The sequence below is a fragment of the Moschus berezovskii genome, chromosome X (assembly GCF_049115385.1).
Source record: "Moschus berezovskii isolate FMDL1 chromosome X, NW_MosBer_1.0, whole genome shotgun sequence".
NCBI classification, from domain to species: Eukaryota; Metazoa; Chordata; class Mammalia; order Artiodactyla; family Moschidae; genus Moschus; species Moschus berezovskii.
The window spans coordinates 148,167,193-148,190,788 of NC_142488.1; the positions used below are offsets into that span (position 1 = coordinate 148,167,193).

Consider the following 23,596-nt stretch of genomic DNA (forward strand, 5'->3'; position numbering starts at 1 on the left):
AATAAGGAGTGAGAATGAAAAGATACTGAATGTAGATAATTATTTTAATAAGTCTAGCTGTGAGGGTGAGGAATAAGGTGGGGCTGTAAGTAGAGGAAGACAGAGTCAAAGGAAGTGTACGAAAGTAGGGATTTAAGAACTGAGAAGTTGATAGGCACGAGCAATCCCCAAGGAGGTCGGAAAAAATGAGATCCTGAGCAAAGGTAACTTTAGAAAGCATAAGGCATAAAACGATGATGATGATGATGATGATGACAATGGCTAAAATGATAAGAACAATAACTGGCATTTACTGAACACTTTATATGTTCCAGGAAGTATTCAAGTGCTTTAAATACATCATGTAACTTAATCCCTGCATGTGTGCCAAGTCGCTTCTGTTGTGTCTGACTCTTTTTGCGACCCCATGGGCTGTGTAGCCTGCCAGGCTTCCCTATCTATGGGATTCTCCAGGCAAGAATACTGGAGTGCGCTGCCATTCCATTCTTCCAGGGGATCTTCCCGACCCAGGGATCAAACCTATGGCTCCTACGTCTCCGGCTTTGGCAGGTGAGTTCTTTACCACTAGGGCCACCTGGAAGCCCAACTTAATCCCTAAGCAATACTAATGGACAGGTTTTATTACTAGTCCCACTCTACAGATGAAAAGACTGAGACACTGAGAGGTTTTGTCCTAAGATCACAAAGCTAATGTATGTTCCAGTTGGGATGCAAATCCAGCTCTGGTTGATGCCATAACCTGAACTCAACCATTCTCACTGTACTCTTAATGTACTTGGCTCACCCCATTGACTAGAAAGGGTTAAATTAAAGGCACAGCCAACCGTGTATCTACAGTAGTGGTCAGAGAGCAAAGAGCTACTCAATGGAACCTCAACCCCTGTCCAACTGTTTCTCATCCCATTTCCTCATATTCTTCCTTCTGTGTCCCAGAAATGAGAATGCAGGGCTGTGGGTGATTTTGAATATTGATAACACTGAGCTGGACATCTAAAGGGTGTTTTATTCTTCCTTTTCTGAAGCAAACATTCTTAGGTTCCAATCCTCAAAGGAAATCGGAGTAACTAAAATCAACTGGATATTATCATCCTGTCATATTGTCTTTATGAATTCATGAGTGCGTATGTGCTAAGTCATTTCAGTCATGTCTGACTCTGTGCGACCCCATGGACTGACGCCCACCAAGCTCCTCTGTCCATGGGGTTCTCCAGGCAAGAATACTGGAGTTGCCATGCTCTCCACCAGGGCATCTTCCCAACCCAGGGATTGAACTTGTGTCTCTTATGTCTCCTACACTGGCAGGTGTGTTCTTTACCACTAGTGCCAACTGGAAAGCCCTTATGAATTCATACTTATGCACGTTTTACTCATATATTTGTGCCTTGGGTTCATTATCTATATGTAGAAGATCAAAAAACAACAGCAACAGCAGCAACAACATAACCACAGAGGCACCTCTAATAAGTGGCAAATGGTAGGAAAGTTAAGTATGGTAGCTATCATACCAAGTAATTACCATTTCTTTTCTCTAATGAGAAAGATCTAGTCTCTGTCAGCTACTAATGGTGATCATATTCCAGTGCATAACTGTATCAAATCAACACATTGTACACCTCATATTTACAAAATGTTATACATCAATTATATCTCAATAAATTTGGAAAAAGCTATGGCGTATATTATCTTTGGCTCAATAGCTACTGAGTACACACAAGAAGGTTATTTTTTGACCTAGAAGAAATTAAAAAAAAACTAAATATATAATGAATAATGCAACAAATGAGATCAAAAACACTCTGGAGGGAACCAACAGCAGAAAAACGGAGGCAGAAGATAGGATAAACCAGGTAGAAGATAGAAATAAATGAAGCAGAGAGGAGAAAAGAAAAAAGAATTAAAAGAAACGAGGACAACCTCAGAGACCTCTGGGACAATGTTAAACGCCCCAACATTTGAATCATAGGAGTCCCAGAAGAAGAAGACAAAAAGAAAAACCATGAGAAAATACTTGAGATAATAGTTGAAAACTTGCCTAAAATGGTCACCCAAGTCCAAGAAACCCAGAGTCCCAAACAGGATAAACCCAAGGCGAAACACCCCAAGACGCACATTAATCACATTAACAAAGATCAAACACAAAGAACAAATATTAAAAGCAGCAAGGGAAAAACAACAAGTAACACACAAGGGGATTCACATAAGGATAACAGCTGATCTCTCAATAGAAACTCTTCAGGCCAGAAGGGAATGGCAGGACATACCTCAAGTGATGAAAGAGAAAAACCTACAACCCAGATTACTGTACCCAGCAAGGATCTCATTCAAATATGAAGGAGAAATCAAAAGCTTTACAGACAAACAAAAGCTGAGAGAATTCAGCACCACCAAACCAGCTCTCCAACAAATGCTAAAGGATCTTCTCTAGACAGGAAACACAGAAAGGGTTTATAAACTCGAACCCCAAACAACAAAGTAAATGGCAACGGGATCATACTTATCAATAATTGTCTTAAATGTAAATGGGTTGAATGCCCCAACCAAAAGACAAAGACTGGATGACTGGATACAAAAACAAGACCCCTATATATGTTGTCTACAAGAGACCCACCTCAAAACAAAGGACACATACACACTGAAAGTGAAGGGCTGGAAAAAGATATTCCACGCAAATAGAGACCAAAAGAAAGCAGGAGTAGCAATACTCATTTCAGATAAAATAGACTTAAAAATAAAGGCCATGAAAAGAGACAAAGAAGGACCCTACATAATGATCAAGGGATCAATCCAAGAAGAACATATAACAATTAAAATATATATATACCCAACATAGGAGCACCACAATATGTAAGGCAAATGCTAACAAGTATGAAAGGGGAAATTAACAAAAACACAGTAATAGTGGGAGACTTTACGACGCCACTCACACCTATGCATAGATCAACTAAACAGAAAATTAACAAGGAAACACAGACTTTAAATGATACAATAGACCAGTTAGACCTAATTGATATCTACAGGACATTTCACCCCAAAACAATGAATTTCACCTTTTTCTCAAGTGCACATGGAACCTTCTCCAGGATAGATCATATCCTGGGCCATAAATCTAGCCTTGGTAAATTCAAAAAAATTGAAATCATTCCAAGCACCTTTTCTGATCAAATGCAGTAAGATTAGATGTCAATTACAGGAGAAAAACTATTAAAAATTCCAACACACGGAGCCTGAACAACACGCTGTGGAACAACCAACATGTCATAGAAGAAATCAAAAAAGAAATCAAAATATGCATAGAAACAAATGAAAATGAAAACACAGCAATTCATAACCTGTGGGAAACTGTAAAAGCAGTGCCAAGGGAAATGTTCATAGCAATACCGGCTTACATCATGAACCAAGAAAAAAGTCAAATAAATAACCTAACTCTATACCTAAAGCAACTAAAAAAGGAAGAAATGAAGAACCCCAGGGTTAATAGAAGGAAAGAAATCTTAAAAATTAGGGCAGAAATAAATGCAAAAGAAACAAAAGAGACCATAGCAAAAATAAACAAAAGCAGAAGATGGTTCTTTGAGAAGATGAATAAAATTGACAGACCATTAGCCAGACTCATCAAGAAACAAGGGGAAAAGAATGAAAACAACAAAATTAGAATGAAAATGGAGAGATCACAACAGACAATACAGAAATACAAAGGATCATAAGAGACTACCATTAACAACTATATGCCAATAAAATGGATAACTTGGAAGAAATGGACAAATTCTTAGAGAAGTACAACTTTCCAAAACTGAACCAGGAAGAAAGAGAAAATCTTAACAGACCCATCACAAGTACGGACATTGAAATTGTAATCAGAAATCTTCAAGCAAACAAAAACCCAGGTCCAGACGGCTTCACAGCTGAATTCTACCAAAAAATTAGAGAAGAGCTAAGACCTATCCTACTCAAACTCTTCCAGAAAATTTCAGAGGAAAGTAAACTTCCAAACTCATTCTATGAGGCCAGCATCACCCTAATATCAAAACCTAACAAAGATGACACAAAAAAGAAAACTACAGGCCAATATCGCTGATGAACATAGATGCAAAAATCCTTAACAAAATTCTACCAATCAAAATCCAACAACACATTAAAAAGATCATACATCATGACCAAGTGGGCTTTATCCCAGGGATGCAAGGATCCTTCAATATCTGCAAATCAATCAATATAATACACCACATTAACAAAATGAAAAATAAAAACCATATGATTATCTCAATAGTTGCAGAGAAAGCCTTTGACAAAATTCAACATCCACTTATGATAAAAACCCTCCAGAAGGCGGGAATAGAAGGAACATTCCTAACATAATAAAAGCTATATATGACAAACACACAGCAAACATTATCCTCAATGGTGAAAAATTGAAAGCGTTTCACCTAAAGTCAGGAACAAGACAAGGGTGCCCACTCTCACCACTACTATTTAAAATAGTTTTGGAAGTTTTGGCCACAGAAATCAGAGCAGAAAAAGACATAAAAGGAATCCAAAGCAAAAGAAGAAGTACAACTCTCACTGTTTGCAGATGACTTGATCTTCTACATAAAGACTAAAGACTCCACCAGAAAATTACTAGAGCTAATCAATGAATATAGTAAAGTTGCAGAATATAAAATCAACACACAGAAATCCCTTGCATTCCTATACACTAACAATGAGAAAATAGAAAGAGAAATTAAGGGAACAATTCCATTCACCATTGCAACGAAAAGAATAAAATACTTAGGAATATATCTATGTAAAGAAATAAAAGACTTATATATAGAAAACTATAAAACACTGGTGAAAGAAATCAGAGAGGACACTAATAGATGAAGAAAATACAGTGTTCGTGGATTGGAAGAATAAATATTGTGAAAATGAGTATGCTACCCAAAGAAATTTATAGGTTCAATGCAATCCCTATCAAGCTACCAACGGTATTTTTCACAGAGCTAGAAAAAATAATTTCACAATTTGTATGGAAATACAAAAAACCTCGAATAGCCAAAACAATCTTGAGAAAGAAGAATGGAACTGGGGAAATCAACCTGCTGAATTTCAGGCTCTACTACAAAGCCACAGTCATCAAGACAGTATGGTACTGGCACAAAGACAGAAATACAGATCAATGGAACAGAATAGAAAGCCCATAGATAAATCCATGCACCTATGGACACCTTATCTTTGAGAAAGGAGGCAAGAATATACAATGGAGAAAAGACAATGTCTTTAACAAGTGGTGCTGACAAAACTGGTCAACCACTTGTAAAAGAATGAAACTAGAACACTCCCTAACACCACACACAAAAATAAATTCAAAATGAATTAAAGATCTAAATGTAAGACCAGAAACTATAAAACTCCTAGAGGAGAACATAGGCAAAGTACTCTCCGACATAAATCACAGCAGGATCGACCATGACACACTTCCCAAAATATTGGAAATAAAAGCAAAAATAAACAAATGGAACCTAATTAAAATTAAAAGCTTCTGCATAGCAAAGGAAATATAAGCAAGATGAAAGCCTTCAGAATGGGAGAAAATAATAGCAAACGAATTAACTGACAAAGAATTAATCTCAAAAGTATACAAGCAACTCCTGCAGCTCAATTCCAGAAAAATAAATGAGTCAATCCAAAAATGGGCCAAAAAACTAAGCAGACATTTCTCCAAAGAAGACATACAGATGGCTAACAAACACATGAAAAGATGCTCAACATCACTCATAATCAGAGAAATGCAAATCAAAACCACAATGACGTACCATTTCACGCCAGTCAGAATGGCTGCTACCCAAAAAGTCTACAAGCAGTAAATGCTGGAGAGGGTGTGGACAAAAGGGAACCCTCTTACACTGTTGGTGGGAATGCAAACTAGTACAACCACTATGGAGAACCCTGTGGAGATTCCTTAAAACGCTGGGAATAGAACTGCCATATGACCCAGCAATCGCACTCCTGGGCATACATACTGAGGAAACCAGAATTGAAAGACACATGTACTCCAATGTTCATTGCAGCACTGTTTATAATAGCCAGGACACGGAAGCAACCTAGATGTCCATCAGCAGATGAATGGATAAGAAAGCTTCGGTACATATACACAATGGAGTATTACTCAGCAATTAAAAAGAATCATTTGTACTGAGGTGGATGAAACTGGAGCCTATTATACAGAGTGAAGTAAGCCAGAAAGAAAAACACCAATACAGTATACTAACGCATATATATGGAATTTAGATGGTAACAATAACCCTCTATGCGAGACAGCAAAAGAGACACAGATGTATAGAACAGTCTTTTGGACTCTGTGGGAGAGGGCGAGGGTGGGATGATTTGGGAGAATGGCATTGAAACATGTATATTATCATCTGTGAAATGAATCGCCAGTCCAGGTTCGATGCATGATACAGGATGCTTGGGGCTGGTGCACTGGGATGAACCAGAGGGATGATATTGGGAGGGAGGTGGAAGGGGGGTTCAAGATGGGGAACACATGTACACCCGTGGTGGATTCATGTCAATTTATGGCAAAACAAATAAAACATTGTAAAGTAAAAATCAAATAAAATAAAAAAATAAATTCCATATTTTGCATTAGTATACTGTATTAGTATTTTTCTATCTGGCTTACTTCACTCTGTATAATAGGATCCAGTTTCATCCACTTTTTTTATTTATTTATTTTAATTGGAGGCTAATTACATTATTGTATTGGTTTAGCCATACACTGACATGAATCCACCCCAGGTGTACATATGTTCTCCATCTCGAACCCCCCTCTCACCTCCCTGCCCATCCCATCCCTCTGGTTCATCCCAGTACATCAGCCTGTAACATGCATCGACCCTGAACTGGGGATTCGTTTCACATATGATAATATACATGTTTCAATGCCATTCTCCCAAACCATCCCACCCTCACCCTCTCTCACAGAGTCCCAAAGACTGTTTTATACATCTGTGTCTCTTTTGCTGTCTCGTATACAGGGTTATCACTTGCATCTTTCTAAATTCCATATATATGCATTAGTATACTGTATTGGTGTTTTTCTTTCTGGCTTACTTCACTCTGTATAATAGGCTCTAGTTTCATCCACCTCATTAGAACTGATTCAAATGCGTTCTTTTTAATGGCTGAAAAATACTCCATTGTGTATATGTACCAAAGCTTTCTTATCCATTCGTCTGCAGATGGACATCTAGGTTGCTTCCATGTCCTGGCTATTATAAACAGTGCTGCAATGAACATTGGAGTACATGTGTCTCTTTCAATTCTGATTTCCTTCAAGAGTATGCAAAGGAGTGCGATTGCTGGATCATATGGCAGTTCTATTTCCAGTTTTTTGAGGAATCTCCACATGGTTCTCCATAGTGGCTGTACTAGTTTGCATTCCCACCAACAGTGTAAGAGGGTTCCCCTTTCTCCACACCCTCTCCAGCATTTATTGCATGTAGACTTTTGGATAGCAGCCATTCTGACTGGTGTGAAATGGTATCTCATTGTGGTTTTGATTTGCATTTCTCTGATTATGAGGGATGTTGAGCATTTTTCCATGTGTTTGTTAGCCATCTTTATGTCTTCTTTGGAGAAATGTCTGTTTAGTTCTTTGGCCCATTTTTTGATTGGGTCATTTGTTTTTCTGGAATTGAGCTGCAGGAGCTGCTCGTATATTTTGGAGATTAATGCTTTATCAGTTGCTTCATTTGCTATTATTTTCTCCCATTCTGAAGGCTGTCTTTTCACCTTGCTTATAGTTTTTTTTGCTGTGCAGAAGCTTTTGATTTTAATTAGGTCCCATTTGTTTATTTTTGCTTTTATTTCCAGTATTCTGGGAGGTGGGTCTTGGAGTATCCTGCTGTGATTTATGTCAGAGAGTGTTTTGCCTACATTCTCCTCTAGGAGTTTTATAGAATCTGGTCTTACCTTTAGCTGTCTAATCCATTATGAGTTTATTTTGGTGTATGGTGTTAGGAAGTGTTCTAGTTTCATTCTTTTACAAGTGGCTGACCAGTTTTCCCAGCACCACTTGTTAAAGAGACTGTTTTTTTTCCATTTTCCATTCTTGCCTCTGTCAAAGATAAGGTGTCCATAGGTGCGTGGATTTATCTCTGGGCTTTCTATTTTGTTCCATTGATCTATATTTCTGTCTTTATGCCAGTACCACACTGTCTTGATGACTGTGGCTTTGTAGTAGAGCCTGAAGTCCAGCACGTTAATTCCCCCTGTTCCATTTTTCTTCCTCAAGATTGCTTTGGCTATACGAGGTTTTTTGTATTTCCATACAAATTGTGAGATTATTTGTTCTAGTTCTGTGAAAAATATTGTTGGTAGCTTGATAGGGATTGCATTGAATGTGTAAATTACTTTGGGTGTATACTCGTTTTTACAGTATTTATTCTTCCAATCAACGAACATGGTATATTTCTCCATCTATTAGTGTCCTCTTTGATTACTTTCACTAGTGTTTTATAGTTTTCTATGTCCAAGTCTTTTGTTTCCTTAGGTAGATATATTCCTAAGTATTTAATTCTTTTCGTTGCAACAGTGAACGGAATAGTTTCTTTAATTTCTCTTTCTATTGTCTCATTATTAGTGTATAGGAATGCAAGGGATTTCTGTGTGTTGATTTCATATCCTGCAACTTTACTGTATTCATTGATTAGCTCTAGTAGTTTCCTGGTATAGTCTTTAGGGTTTTCTGTGTAGAGGATCATGTCATCAGCGAACAGTGAAAGTTTTACTTCTTCTTTTCCAATTTGGATTCCTTTTATGTCCTTTTCTGCTCTGATTGCTGTAGCCAAAACTTCCAAAACTATGTTGAAGAGTAGTGGTGAGAGTGGGCACCCTTGTCTTGTTCCTGACTTTAGGGGAAATGCTTTCAATTTTTCACCATTGAGGATAAAGTTTGCTGTGTGTTTGTCATATATAGCTTTTATTATGTTGAGGTATGTCCCTTCTATTCCCGCCTTCTGGAGGGTTTTTATCATAAATGGATGTTGAATTTTGTCAAAGGCTTTCTCTGCATCTATTGAGATAATCATATGATTTTTATTTTTCAGTTTGTTAATGTGGTGTATTATGTTGAATGATTTGCGGATATTGAAGAATCCTTGCATTCCTGGGATAAAGCCCACTTGGTCATGATGTATGATCTTCTTAATGTGTTGTTGGATTCTGATTGCTAGCATTTTGTTAAGGATTTTTGCATCTATGTTCATCAGTGATATTGGCCTGTAGTTTTCTTTTTTTGTGGGATCTTTACCTGGTTTTGGGATTAGAGTGATGGTGGCCTCATAGAATGAGTTTGGAAGTTTCCCTTCCTCAGCAATTTTCTGGAAGGGTTTGAGTAGAATAGGTGTTAGCTCTTCTCTAAATTTCTGGTAGAATTCAGCTGTGAAGCCGTCTGGACCTGGGCTTTTGTTTGCTGGAAGATTTCTGATTACAGCCTCTAGTTCTGTGCTTGTGATGGGTCTGTTTAGATTTTCTATTTCTTCCTGGTTCAGTTTTGGAAAGTTGTACTTTTCTAGGAATTTGTCCATTTCTTCCAGGTTATTCATTTTATTGGCATATAATTGCTGATAGTATTCTCTAATAATCCTTTGCATTTCTGTGTTGTCTGTTGTGATCTCTCCATTTTCATTTCTAATTTTATTGATTTGGTTCTTCTCCCTTTGTTTCTTGATGAGTCTGCTAGTGGTTTGTCAATTTAATTTACCTTCTCAAAGAACCAGCTTTTGGCTTTGTTGATTTTTGCTATGGTCTCTTTGGTTTCTTTTGTATTTATCTCTGCCCTAATTTTTACGATTTCTTTCCTTCTACTAACCCTGGGGTTCTTCATTTCTTCCTTTTCTAGTTTCTTTAGATGTAGGGTTAGGTTATTTAGTTGACTTTTTTCTTGTTTATTGATGTGTTCCATTATTGCTATGAACTTCCCCCTTAGCACTGCTTTTATAGTGTCCCAGAGGTTTTGGTTTGTTGTGTTTTCATTTTTATTCAATTCTATGCATATTTTGATTTCTCTTTTGATTTCTTCTAAGATTTATTCATTACTTAGCAGCGTGTTGTTCAGCCTCCATATGTTGGCATTTTTAATGGTTTTTCTCCCGTAACTGAGATCTAATCTTACTGCATTGTGGTCAGACAAGATGCTTGGAATGATTTCAACTTTTTTCTTTTTTTTTTAAAATTTATTTATTTATTTTTGCATTTCAATAGTTTAATATGAACAATCAGAACTAATTAACAGTATAACAATATTTTACAACTGAAATAATTAAAATAAACTATAAAATTACTACATAAAACAGGTCTGATCTAGCTTATTTACTTTCTATAATCTCTTCAGTGCTGCAAAACCATTTATTTCTTTTTTTTTCATGTTTTAATAAACACTTCGTCTTTCTGTATTGCTTTCTTTTTCATCACAATAATAGAAATATAACACCATATATCACTGTAAAACGCATTTCCACATAAACGCTGATAAGCACAAAATATTTTTCATCATTTACATTTTAACTGTAATAATATATGGCAGGATTAAAGCTGCATCCATCATGTGTCTAACTAACCTTGCTGTAATGAATTTTTAAATGTAATGGTTTCTGTCGCAAAGTAAAATCGTACATAATGTCTAGTGACACAGTACGCTGGTGGATGGGTGGTTTTGGAAAATGGAAATGCAACTTCATTTTTAATTAGATTTATAAACTTCACCACCTCCACCTCCAGCCAGCTTTCCAACCCTCCCTCCCACCACCTTTATTTATTTATTTATTTATTTTTTTAAATGAGGCTTTTAATTAATGTTTGACGGAGCTGATTCAAGTTGAACAGACTAAATATCTTTAAACACACTTACTTATACTCTAGAGTCCTTTAAAAACTTAATAGCATTTATACATTGAAGGTATTTGATTTTCTTATAACTAGCACTTCAAATGCAACAAGCATTTGAAGCAACAAGCATTTGACCCAACAAGTAAAACTTTCTACAGTTCATAACTCTTATAAATAAAATAAATTAAATGTACAGTGAATAAGTTCTCTGAAATATTTCAATATTTCTGCAAGTTTAGTAACATCATAAAATACATTTCAACTGAAATTCACAAATCTAGAAACCTGTTAGGCATTTTTAGGCGTTTTAAGTTGGAAATGAAGACCAATGTTACATTGTAATATGCCAATTACAAATAGTACTTCAAATAGCAAATACTACAGTTTGTCCCAAACTTTAAAAACTATTCATGAACTCAACACTGAACTATTGATGGCTATGAGAATTGTTTCCTAGCCTTTTAGAAAATTTCAACCCATTTACGTTTAAGGTAATTATTGATAAGTACGATCCCGTAGCCATTTTCTTTATTGCTTTGGGTTCAAGTTTATACACTCTTTCTGTGTTTCCTGTCTAGAGAAGACCCTTTAGCATTTGTTGGAGAGCTGGTTTGGTGATGCTGAATTCCCTCAGCTTTTGCTTGCCTGTAAAGCTTTTGATTTCTCCTTCATATTTGAATGAGATCCTTGCTGGGTATAGTAATCTGGGCTGTAGGGTATTTTCTTTCATCACTTTAAGTATGTCTTGCCACTCCCTTCTGGCCTGAAGAGTTTCTGTTGAAAGATCAGCTGTTATCCTTATGGGAATCCCCTTATGTGTTATTTGCTGCTTTTCCCTTGCTGCTTTTAATATTTGTTCTTTGTGTTTGATCTTTGTTAATTTGATTAATATGTGTCTTGGCGTATTTCGCCTTGGGTTTATCCTGTTGGGGACTCTCTGTGTTTCTTGGACTTGGGTGATTATTTCTTTCCCTATTTTAGGGAAGTTTTCAACTATTATCTCCTCAAGTATTCTCTCATGGTCTTTCTTTTTGTCTTCTTCTTCTGGGACTCCTATGATTCGAATGTTGGAGCGTTTAACATTGTCCCAGAGGTCTCTAATATTGTCCTCATTTCTTTTAATTAGCTTTTCTTTTTTCCTCTCTGTTTCATTTATTTCTACAATTCTATCTTCTAGTTCGCTTATCCTGTCTCCTGCCTCTGTTATTCTGTTTGTTCCCTCCAGAGAGTTTCTGATCTCATCTATTGCCTTATTCATTGTATATTGACTCTTTTTTATTTCTTCTAAGTCCTTATTAAATCTTTCTTCCATCTTCTCAATCCTTTTCTCCAGGTTATTTATCCGTAACTCCATTTTGCTTTCAAGATTTTGAATCATTTTCACCATCAAAATTTGAAATTCTTTATCAGGTAAATTCCCTATATCTTCTTCTTTTGTTTGTGTTGGTGGGCAATTATCTTGTTCCTTTACTTGCTGGGTATTTCTCTGCCTCTTCATTTTGCTTATATTACTTTGCTTGGGGTGGCCTTTCCCTCTTCTTGCAGTTTGTGGAGATCTCTTTATTATGTAGTTTCTTCGCTGTGTGTGGGGTTGGACGGGTGACTTGTCCAGGTTCCCTGGTTAGGGAAGCATGTGTCGGTGTTCTGGTCGGTGGAGCTGGATTTCTTCTCTCTCCTTTAGAAGACAATGGGCTGCTTTTCTGGGAGCCTGATGTCCTCTGCCAGTATTCAGAAGCGTTCAAATGTTCTTTTGATGAATTTGTGGGGGAGAGAGTGGTCTCGCCGTCTTATCCCTCCGCCACCTTGCTCCTTCCTCCCCAGAACGCTGGATTCTTATATTCCACTTGGTCGTGGAGTATCTCTTCCCAGCTGCTCCAGCAAGGTGCAGCCACTGTACCTTACCTTGGACGAGGGGTGATTTCAACTTTTTTCAATTTACCAAAGCTAGATTTCTGGCCCAGGATGTGGTCTATCCTGGAAAAGGTTTCGTGTGCGCTTGAGAAAAAGGTGAAATTCATTGTTTTGGGGTGAAATGTCCTATAGATATCCAGTAGGTCTAACTGGTCTATTGTATCATTTAAAGTTTGTGTTTCCTTGTTAATTTTCTGTTTAGTTGATCTATCCATAGATGTAAGTGGGGTATTAAAATCTCCCACTATTATTGCATTGTTGTTAATTTCCCCTTTCATACTTGTTAGTAATTGTCTTACATATTGCGGTGCTCCTATGTTGGGTGCATAAATATTTATAATTGTTATATTTTCTTCTTGGATTGATCCTTTGATCATTATGTAGTTTCCTTCTTTGTCTCTTTTCACAGCCTTTGTTTTAAAGTCTATTTTATCTGATATGAGCATTGCTACTCCTGCTTTCTTTTGGTCTCTATTTGCATGGAATGTCTTTTTCCAGCCCTTCACTTTCAGTCTGTATGTGTCCCTCGTTTTGAGGTGGGTCTCTTGTAGACAACATATATGGGGTTCTTGTTTTTGTATCTATTCAGCCAGCCTTTGTCTTTTGGTTGGAGCATTCAACCCATTTATGTTTAAGGTAATTATTGATAAGTATGATCCCATTGCCATTTCCTTTATTGCTTTTGGTTCGAGTTTATACACCCTTTCTGTGTTTCCTGTCTAGAGAAGATCCTTTAGCATTTGTTGGAGAGCTGGTTTGGTGGTGCTGAATTCTCTCAGCTTTTGCTTGTCTGTAAAGCTTTTGATTTCTCCTTCATATTTGAATGAGATCCTTGCTGGGTACAGTAATCTGGGTTGTAGGTTATTTTCTTTCATCACTTTAAGTATGTCTTGCCATTCCCTCCTGGCCTGAAGAGTTTCCGTTGAGAGATCAGCTGTTATCCTTATGGGAATCCCCTTGTGTGTTATTTGTTGTTTTTCCCTTGCTGTTTTTAACATTTGTTCTTTGTGCTTGATCTTTGTTAATTTGATTAATATGTGTCTTGGAGTATTTCGCCTTGGGTTTATCCTTTTGGGGACTCTCTGGGTTTCTTGGACTTGGGCGATTATTTCTTTCCCCATTTTAGGGAAGTTTTCAACTATTATCTCGTCAAGTATTCTCTCATGGTCTTTCTGTCTTCTTCTTCTGGGACTCCTATGATTCGAATGTTGGGGCGTTTAACATTGTCCCAGAGGTCTCTAATATTGTCCTCATTTCTTTTAATTCTTTTTCCCTCCCTGTTTCATTTATTTCTACAATTCTATCTTCTAGCTCGCTTATCCTGTCTTCTGCCTCTGTTATTCTACTGTTTGTTCCCTCCAGAGTGTTTCTGATCTCATCTATTGCATTATTCATTGTATATTGACTATTTTTTATTTCCTCTAAGTCCTTATTAAACCCTTCTTCCATCTTATCAGTCGTTTTCTCCAGGCAATTTATCTGTAACTCCATTTTGCTTTCAAGATTTTTAATCATTTCACCATCAAAATTCGAAATTCTTTATCAGGTAGATGCCCTATATCTTCCTGTATCACAGCTTTCTTATCCATTCATCTGTAGATGGACATCTAGGTTGCTTCCATGTCGTCGCTATTATAAACAGTGCTGTGATGAACATTGTAGTACATATATCTCTTTCAAATCTGGTTTCCTTGGTGTGTATGCCCAGGAGTGGGATAGCTGGGTCGTATGGCAGTTCTATTTCCAGTGTTTTAAGGAATCTCCACACTGTTCTCCACAGTGGCTGTACTAGTTTGCATTCCCACCAACAGTGTAAGAGGGGTCTCTTTTCTCCACACCCTCTCCAGCTTTTATTGTTTGTAGACATTTGGATAGCAGCCATTCTGACTGGCGTGAAATGATACATCAGTGTGGTTTTGATTTGCATTTCTCTGACTATGAGTGATGTTGAGCATCTTTTCATGTGTTTGTTAGTGATCTGTATGTCTTCTTTGGAGAAATGTATGTTTAGTTCTTTGGCCCATTTTTTTATTGGATCGCTTATTTTTCTGGAATTGAGCTGCAGGGCTTGCTTGTATATTTTTGAGATTAATTCTCTGTCAGTTGCTTCGTTTGGTATTATTTTCTCCATTTCTGAAGGCTGTCTCTTCATCTTGCTTATAGTTTCCTTCATTGTGCAAAAGATATTAAGTTTAATTAGGTCCCATTTATTTATTTTTGATTTTATTTCCATTACTCTGAGAGGTGGGTCATAGAGGATCCTGCTGTGATTTATGTCGGAGAGTGTTTTGCCTATGTTTTCCTCTAGGAATTTTATAGTTTCTAGCCTTACGTTTAGACCTTTAATCCAGTTTGAGTTTATTTTTGTGTATGGTGTTAGAAAGTGCTCTAGTTTCATTCTTTTACAAGTGGTTGACCAGCTTTCCCAGCACTACTTGTTAAAGAGATTGTCTGTCTTTTCTCCATTGCATATTCTTTTCTCCATTGTATATTCTTGCCTCCTTTGTCAAAGATAAGGTGTCCATAGCTGCATGGATTTATCTCTGGACTTTCTGTTTTCTTCCATTGATCTATATTTATGTGTTTGTGCCAGTACCATACTGTGTTGATGACTATGGCTTTGTAGTAGAGCCTGAAGTCAGGCAGGTTGATTCCTCCAGTTCCATTCTTATTTCTCAAGATTGCTTTAGCTATTCGAGATTTTCTGTATTTCCATACAAACTGTGGACTTATTTGTCCTAGTTATGTGAAAAATACCCTTGGTAGCTTGATAAAGATTACATTGAATGTATAGATTGCTTTGGGTCATATACTCATTTTCAGTATATTGATTCTTCCGATCCATGAACATGGTATATTTCTGCATCTATTTGTGCCCTTTGATTTCTTTCATCAGTGTTTTATAGTTTTCTATATATACGTTTTTATTTCTTTAGGTCGATAAAGTATTCCTAAGTATTTAATTATTTTTGTTGCAATGGTGCATGGAATTGTTTCCTTAATTTCTCTTTCTGTTTTTTCATTGTTCAGTTCAGTTCAGTTTTTCATTGTTAGTGTATAGGAATGCAAGGGATTTCTGTGTGTTGATTTTATATTCTGCAACTTTACTATATTCATTGATTAGCTCTAGTAATTTTCTGGTGGAGTCTTTAGGGTTTTCTATGTAGAGGATCAAGTCATCTGCAAACAGTGAGAGTTGTACTTCTTTTTTTCCTCTGGATTCCTTTTATGTCTTTTTCTGCTCTGATTGCTGTGGCCAAAACTTCCAAAATTATGTTGAATAGTAGTGGTGAGAGTGGGCACTTTTGTCTTGTTCCTGACTTTAGGAGAAATGCTTTCAATTTTTGACCATTGAGGATAATGTTTGCTGTGTGTTTGACATATATATCTTTTATTATGTTGAGGTATGTCCATTCCTTTCCCGCTTTCTGGAGGGTTTTTATCATAAATGGATGTTGAATTGTGTCAAAGGCTTTCTCTGCATGTATTGAGATAATCATATGGTTTTTATCTTTCAATTTGTTAATGTGGTGTATTATGTTGATTGATTTGCAGGTGGATACTGGAGAATCCTTGCATCACTAGGATGAAGCCCACTTGGTCATGATGTTTTTTCAATATGTTGTTGGATTCTGTTTGCTAGCATTTTGTTAAGGATTTCTGCATCTATGTTCATCAGTGATATTGGTCTGTAGTTTTCTTTTTTGGTGGTATCTTTGTCTGGTTTTTTATTAGGGTGATGGTGGCCTCATAGAATGAGTTTGGAAGATTACCTTCCTTTGAAATTTTCTGGAAGAGTTTGAGTAGGATATGTGTTAGCTCTTCTCTAAATTTTTGATAGAATTCAGCTGTGAAGCCGTCTGGACCTGGGCTTTTGTTTACTGGAAGATATCTAATTACAGTTTCAATTTCTGTGCTTGTGATGGATCTGTTAAGATTTTCCATTTCTTCCTGGTTCAGTTTTGGAAAGTTGTACTTCTCTAAGAATTTGTCCATTTCTTCCAAGTTGTCCAATATATTGGTATATAGTTGCCGATAGTAGTCTCTTATGATCCTTTGTATTTCTTTTTTTTTTCTTATAAGCTTATTTTTATTGAATTAAATCCCATAAAACCAAAAGTTACAATTGAGGGACAGTATCAAACATCGTTTCCCCCTGAGTTTTGATAGCATTGTTGAAATTTTTTATTACTTTTTTTATCTTTATCGATCTCTTTTCTTTCTTTTTTTTACTTTACAATATTGTATTGGTTTTGCCGTACATTGACATGAATCTGCCCCGGGTGTACATGTGTCCCCCATCTTGAACCCCCTTCCCACCTCCCTCCCCATACCATTCCTCTGGTTCATCCCAGTGCACCCGGCCCGAGAATCCTGTATCATGCATCTAACCTGGACTGGTGATTCGTTTCACATATGATAATATACGTGTTTTAGTGCCATCATCCCAAATCATCCCTCCCTTTCCCTCTCCCACAGAGTCCAAAAGACTGTTCTATACATCTGTGTCTCTTTTGCTGTCTCTTATACAGGGTTATCATTACCATCTTTCTAAATTCCATTTATATGCATTAGTATATTGTATTGCTGTTTTTTTTTCTGGCTTACTCCACTCTGTATAATAGGCTCCAGTTTCATCCACCTCATTACAAATGATTCAAATGTATTCTTTTTAATTGCTGAGTAATACTCCATTATGTATATGTATCACACTTTTCTTATCCATTCCTCTGCAGATGGACATCTAGGTTGCTTCCATGTCCTGGATATTATAAACAGTGCTGAGATGAACATTGGAGTACATGTGTCTCTTTCAATTCTGGTTTCCTCGGTATGTATGCCCAGGAGTGTGATTGCTGGGTCGTATGGCAGTTCTATTTCCAGTGTTTTAAGGAATCTCCACACTGTTCTCCATAGTGGCTGTACTAGTTTGCATTCCCACAAACAATGTAAGAGGGTTCTCTTTTCTCCACACCCTCTCCAGCATTTATTGCTTATAGACTTTTGGATAGCAGCCATTCTGACTGGCATGAAATGGTACCTCATTGTGGTTTTGATTTGCATTTCTCTGATTATGAGTGATGTTGAGCATCTTTTCATGTGTTAGCCATGTGTATGTCTTCTTTGGAGAAATTTCTGTTTCGTTCTTTGGCCCATTTTTGCTTTGGGTCTTTTATTTTTCTGGAATTGAGCTGCAGGAGTTGCTTGTATATTTTTGAGATTAATTGTCAGTTGCTTCGTTTGTTATTATTTTCTCCCATTATGAAGGCTGCCTTTTCACCTTGCTGATAGATTCCTTTGCTGTGCAGAAGCTTTTAATTTTAATTAGGTCCCATTTGTTTATTTTTGCTTTTATTTCAAATATTCCTGGAGGTAGGTCATTGAGGATCCTGCTGTGATTTATGTCAGAGCGTGTTTTGCCTATGTTCTCCTCTAGGAGTTTTATAGTTTCTGGTCTTAGGTTTAGATCTTTAATCCAGTCTCAGTTTATTTTTGTGTATGGTGTTAGGGAGTCTTCTAGTTTCATTCTTTTACAAGTGGCTGACCAGTTTTTCCAGCATCACTTGTTAAAGAGATTGTCTTTTCTCCATTTAATATTCTTGCCTCCTTTGTCAAAGATAAGGTGTCCATAGGTGCATGGATTTATCTCTGGGCTTTCTATTTTTTCCCATCGATCTATATTTCTGTTGTTATGCCAGTACCATACTGTCTTGATGACTGTGGCTTTGTAGTAGAGCCTGAAATCTGGCCGGTTGATTGCCCCAGTTCCATTCTTTTTTCTCAAGATTGCTTTGGCTATTCGAGGTTTTTTGTATTTCCATACAAACTGAAATTATTTTTTCTAGCTCTGTGAAAAATACCGTTGGTAGCTTGATAGGGATTGCATTGAACCTATAAATTACTTTGGGTAATATACTCATTTTCACAATATTTATTCTTCTAATCCAGGAACACTGTATCTTTCTGCATCTATTAGTGTCCTCTCTGATTTCTTTCACCAGTGTTTTATAGTTTTCTATATATAGGTCTTTTGTTTCTTTATGTAGATATATTCCTAAGTATTTTATTCTTTTCTTTGCAATGGTGAATGGAATTGTTTCCTTAATTTCTTTATTTTCTCATTATTACTGTATAGGAATGCAAGGGATTTCTGTGTGTTGATTTTATATCCTGCAACTTTACTATATTCATTGATTAGCTCTAGTAATTTTCTGGTAGAGTCTTTAGGGTTTTCTGTGTAGAGGATCATGTCATCTGCAAACAGAGAGGTTTACTTCTTTTCCAATTTGAAGTCCTTTTATGTCTTTTTCTGCTCTGATTTCTGTGGCCAAAACTTCCAAAACGATTTTGAATAGTAGTGGTGAGAGTGGGCACCACTGTCTTGTTCCTGACTTAAGGGGAAATGCTTTCAAGTTTTAACCACTGAGGATAAAGTTTGTTGTGTTTTTGTCATATATAGTTTCTATTAATTTGAGGAATGTTCCTTCTACTCCCACCTTCTGAGGGTTTTTATCATAAATGGATGTTGAATTTTGTCAAAGGCTTTCTCTGAATCTATTGAGATAACTATATGGTTTCATTTTTCATTTTGTTAATGTGGTGTATTACATTGATTTGCGGATATTGAAGAATCCTTGCATCCCTGGGATAAAGCCCACTTGGTCCTGATGTATGATCTTTTTACTGTGTTGTTGGATTGTGATTGCTAGAATTTTGTTAAGGATTTTTGGATCTATGTTCATCAGTGATATTGGCCGGTAGTTGTCTTTTTAGGTGGCAGCTTTGTCAGGATTTGGTATCAGGGTGATGGTGGCCTCATAGAATGAGTGGGCACCTTTGTCTCGTTCCTGACTTTAGGGGAAATGCTTTCAATTTTTCACCATTGTGGATAATGTTTGCTGTGGGTTTGTCATATATAGTTTTTATTATATTGATCTATGTTCTTTCTATTCCTGCTTTCTGGAGGGTTTTTACCATAAATGGATGTTGAATTGTGTCAAAGGCTTTCTCTGCATTTATTGAGATAATCATATGGTTTTTATCTTTCAATTTGTTAATGTGGTGTATTATGTTGATTGATTTGCAGGCAGATATTGAAGAATCCTTGCATCCCTGGGATAAAGCCCACTTGGTCATGATGTATGATCCTTTTAATGTGCTGTTGGATTCTGACTGCTAGAATTTTGTTACGGATTTTTGCATCTATGTTCATCAGTGATATTGGCTTGTAGTTTTCTCTTTTTTTTTTGCATCTTTGTCAGGTTTTGGGATTAGAGTGACGCTGGCCTCATAGAATGAATTTGGAAGTTTACCTTCTTTTGCAATTTTCTGGAAGAGTTTGAGTAGGATAGGTGTTAGCCCTTCTCTAAATTTTTGGTAGAATTCAGCTGTGAAGCCTCTGGTCCTGGACTTTTGTTTGCTGGAAGATTTCTGATTACAGTTTCAATTTCCGTGTTTGTGATGGGTCTGTTAAGATTTTGTATTTCTTCCTGGTTCAGTTTTGGAAAGTTGTACTTTTCTAAGAATGCGTCCATTTCTTTCAAGTTGTCCATTTTATTGGCATATAATTGCTGATAGTAGTCTCTTATGATCCTTTGTATTTCTGTATTTTCTGTTGTGATCTCTCCATTTTCATTTCTAATTTTATTGATTTGGTTCTTCTCCCTTTGTTTCTTGATGAGTCTGGCTAGTGTTATATGGAATTTAGAAAGATGGTAACGATAACCCTGTATACGAGACAGCAAAAGAGACACAGATGTATCGAACAGTCTTATGGACTCTGTGGGAGAGGGCGAGGGTGGGATGATTTGGGAGAATGGCATTGAAACAGGTATATTATCATATGTGAAACAAATCCCTTGTCCAAGTTCGATGCTTGACACAGGAAGCTCATGGCTGGTGTACTGGGATGACCCAGAGGGATGATATGGGGAGGGAGGTGGGAGGGGGGTTCAAGATGTGGAACACATGTACACCCGGGGCAGATTCATGTCAATGTATGGCAAAACCAATAGAATACTGTAAAGTAATTAGCCTCCAATTAAAAGAAATTAATTTAAAAAATGTTACTTTAGGTCACCAAAAAATAAATAAAACTCCTAGAGGAAAACAGGCAAAACACTCTCTGACATAAATCACAGCAGGATCCTCTATGACCCACCTCTCAGAATAATGGAAATAGAAGCAAAAATAAACAAATGGGACCTAATTAAACTTAATGTCTTTTGCACAACGAAGGAAACTATAAGCAAGATGAAGAGACAGCCTTCAGAAAGGGAGAAAATAATAGCAAACGAAGCAACTGACAGAGAATTAATCTCAAAAATATACAAGCAAGTCCCGCAGCTCAATTCCAGAAAAATAAGCTATCCAATAAAAAAAAACGGGCCAAAGAACTAAACATACATTTCTCCAAAGAAGACATACAGATCACTAACAAACACATGAAAAGATGCTCAACATCACTCATAGTCAGAGAAATGCAAATCAAAACCACACAATTCACGCCAGTCAGAATGGCTGCTATCCAAATGTCTACAAACAATAAAAGCTGGAGAAGGTGTGGAGAAAAGAGATCCCTCTTACACTGTTGGTGGGAATGCAAACTAGTACAGCCACTGTGGAGAACAGTGTGGAGATTCCTTAAAAAGTTGGAAATAGAACTGCCATATGACCTAGCAATCCCACTGCTGCGCATACACACCAAGGAAACCAGAATTGAAAGAGACACGTGTAACCCAATGTTTGTCAAAGCACTGTTTATAATAGCCAGGACATGGAAGCAACCAAGATGTCCATCAGCAGATGAATGGATAAGATGTGGTACATATATACAATGTAATATTACTCAGCCATTAAAAAGAATACATTTGAATCAGTTATAGTGAGGTGGATGAAACTGGAGCCTATTATGCAGAGTGTAGTAAGCCAGAAAGTAAAACACCAATACAGTATACTAATGCATATATAGGGAATTTAGAAAGATGGTAACAATAACCCTATATGTGAGACAGATAAAAGACAAGAGGTATAGAACAGTCTTTTCGGTTCTGTGGGAGCGGGCAAGGGTGGGATGATTTGGGAGAATGGCATTGAAACATGTATATTATCATATGTGAAATGGATCACCAGTCCAGGTTCGATGCATGGGACATTTTTCTTGGGGTGGTGCACTGGGATGACCCAGAGGGATGGGATGGGGAAGGCATTGGGGGGGGGTTCAGAATGGGGAAGACATGTACACCTGTGGCAGATTCATGTCAATGTATGCCAAAACCCGTACAATATTGTAACGTAATTAGCCTCCAATTAAAATGAACACATTTATTTTAAAAAGAAGTTTATTTTTCATTCACTTTTTCCCTCCAAATTCTTGTAAATTGGATTCTAATGCCTCTTAATTCCATACCCAAGGTAGCTGTGTTTAGACTACCTACCCCTTTGCAATATAACTGCACAGAAATCCTGCAACTCAAGGAGATCTGACCAGTTTATCCTAAAGGAAATCAGTCCTGGATATTCATTGGAAAGACTGAGGCTGAAGCTGAAACTCCAATATTTTGGCCAGCTGTTGTGAAGGGTTGACTCATTTGAAAAGACCCTGATGCTGGGAAAGATTGAAGGCAGGAGGAGAAGGGGACGACAGAGGATGAGATAGTTGGATGGCATCACAGACTCAATGGACATGAGTTTGAGTAAACTCCAGGAGTTGGTGATGGACAGGGAGGCCTGGCGTGCTGCACTCCATGGCATCACAAAGAGTCAGATACGACTGAGCGACTGAACTGAATTGAACTTGCAATAGAATAACTAAATACGAAAAACTGAACAAATTCCCAAACCAATGGTTAATCAATACATTTTCAGTAAATTATCTGCAATCACTTTGATAAAAATGTAAATTAAACAAAATTCAGATCCATTCATGTAGTAAGGTAGATTTTCAATCATTTCAAAAATTTTTATTCCTATGAGTCTTTTAAAATGGTCATATATCTAAGGAGAAAAGAGTTAATTATGTAAATAAGCAGCAGCAGATATGATCTTTGTTCAAATAAAACAGAAAATGATTAAGAAAGTATTCAAGATCATCACATGTAATGATCACACTTTGGAAAATTCTAATCCACCTACCCACAGGGCTCTTGAAAATAGGTGGTGTCAGTGTGCCGATCCAGAGCTAGCTTGGTGTATGCAGTGTCACCCCTGGAGAAGTCTGAAGTGAAAAACCACATCCTCCCATAGATGGTTTCTCTGTCAAATGTAGCATAGGAAGGCCTTTTAGCTATGTGAAATTTTCATTCTTGTCATTCAAAACTCTTTCCAATACTTTCTTTATTTACAAATAAAAACAGAAGTTTTATTTTGGCTCCAGATATCCAACTATAAAGTAAAGGAAACAGTTGAACTCATCACCCGTCTTAATGATCCCACCACTGAGTAATATTCCAGGAAGCTGCGGGGAAAGAGTGGAAGGATAATGTAGTCAGAAAACAGGGAACCATCTCACTCTGTTTATGTGTCTGCTTTGAACAGCTTTCATGTTCACATTTCTGTCCTGCACTCACATTCCTCACATAGAAAAAGATGTTTTTGGGTAGCTGCTTTTAGAATTGATTAATGTAGATCTTCACCCACCTTTTAGACATGGAAGAATAAAAAAAGAGAAAAGAATAGTTTATAGTAGCAAGTATTTAGTGAGACTTGCTGTATCACTGTTACTATATCTCTCCTTGAGATATATACATCATGGGCAAATGACCCAGCATGCCATCTGCTACACAATGAGTTATATCTGGCTCTTATGAAGTAAAAG

General features: G+C 36.9%; 1 protein-coding gene across 2 annotated transcripts in view; it reads right to left on the reverse strand.

The window, feature by feature from the left end:
• The window catches only part of TMLHE (trimethyllysine hydroxylase, epsilon), an 88,788-nt gene that overhangs the window by 10,455 nt on the left and 54,737 nt on the right, over positions 1 to 23,596 (reverse strand). The window contains exon 5 of one of the 2 annotated variants that reach the window (XM_055438309.2): positions 22,915 to 23,034. The exons of the other annotated variant lie outside the window; for it this stretch is intronic. Coding sequence (XP_055294284.1) covers positions 22,915 to 23,034 — 120 coding nt within the window. The remainder of the gene's footprint in view (positions 1 to 22,914; positions 23,035 to 23,596) is intronic. 2 annotated transcript variants of the gene reach the window in all.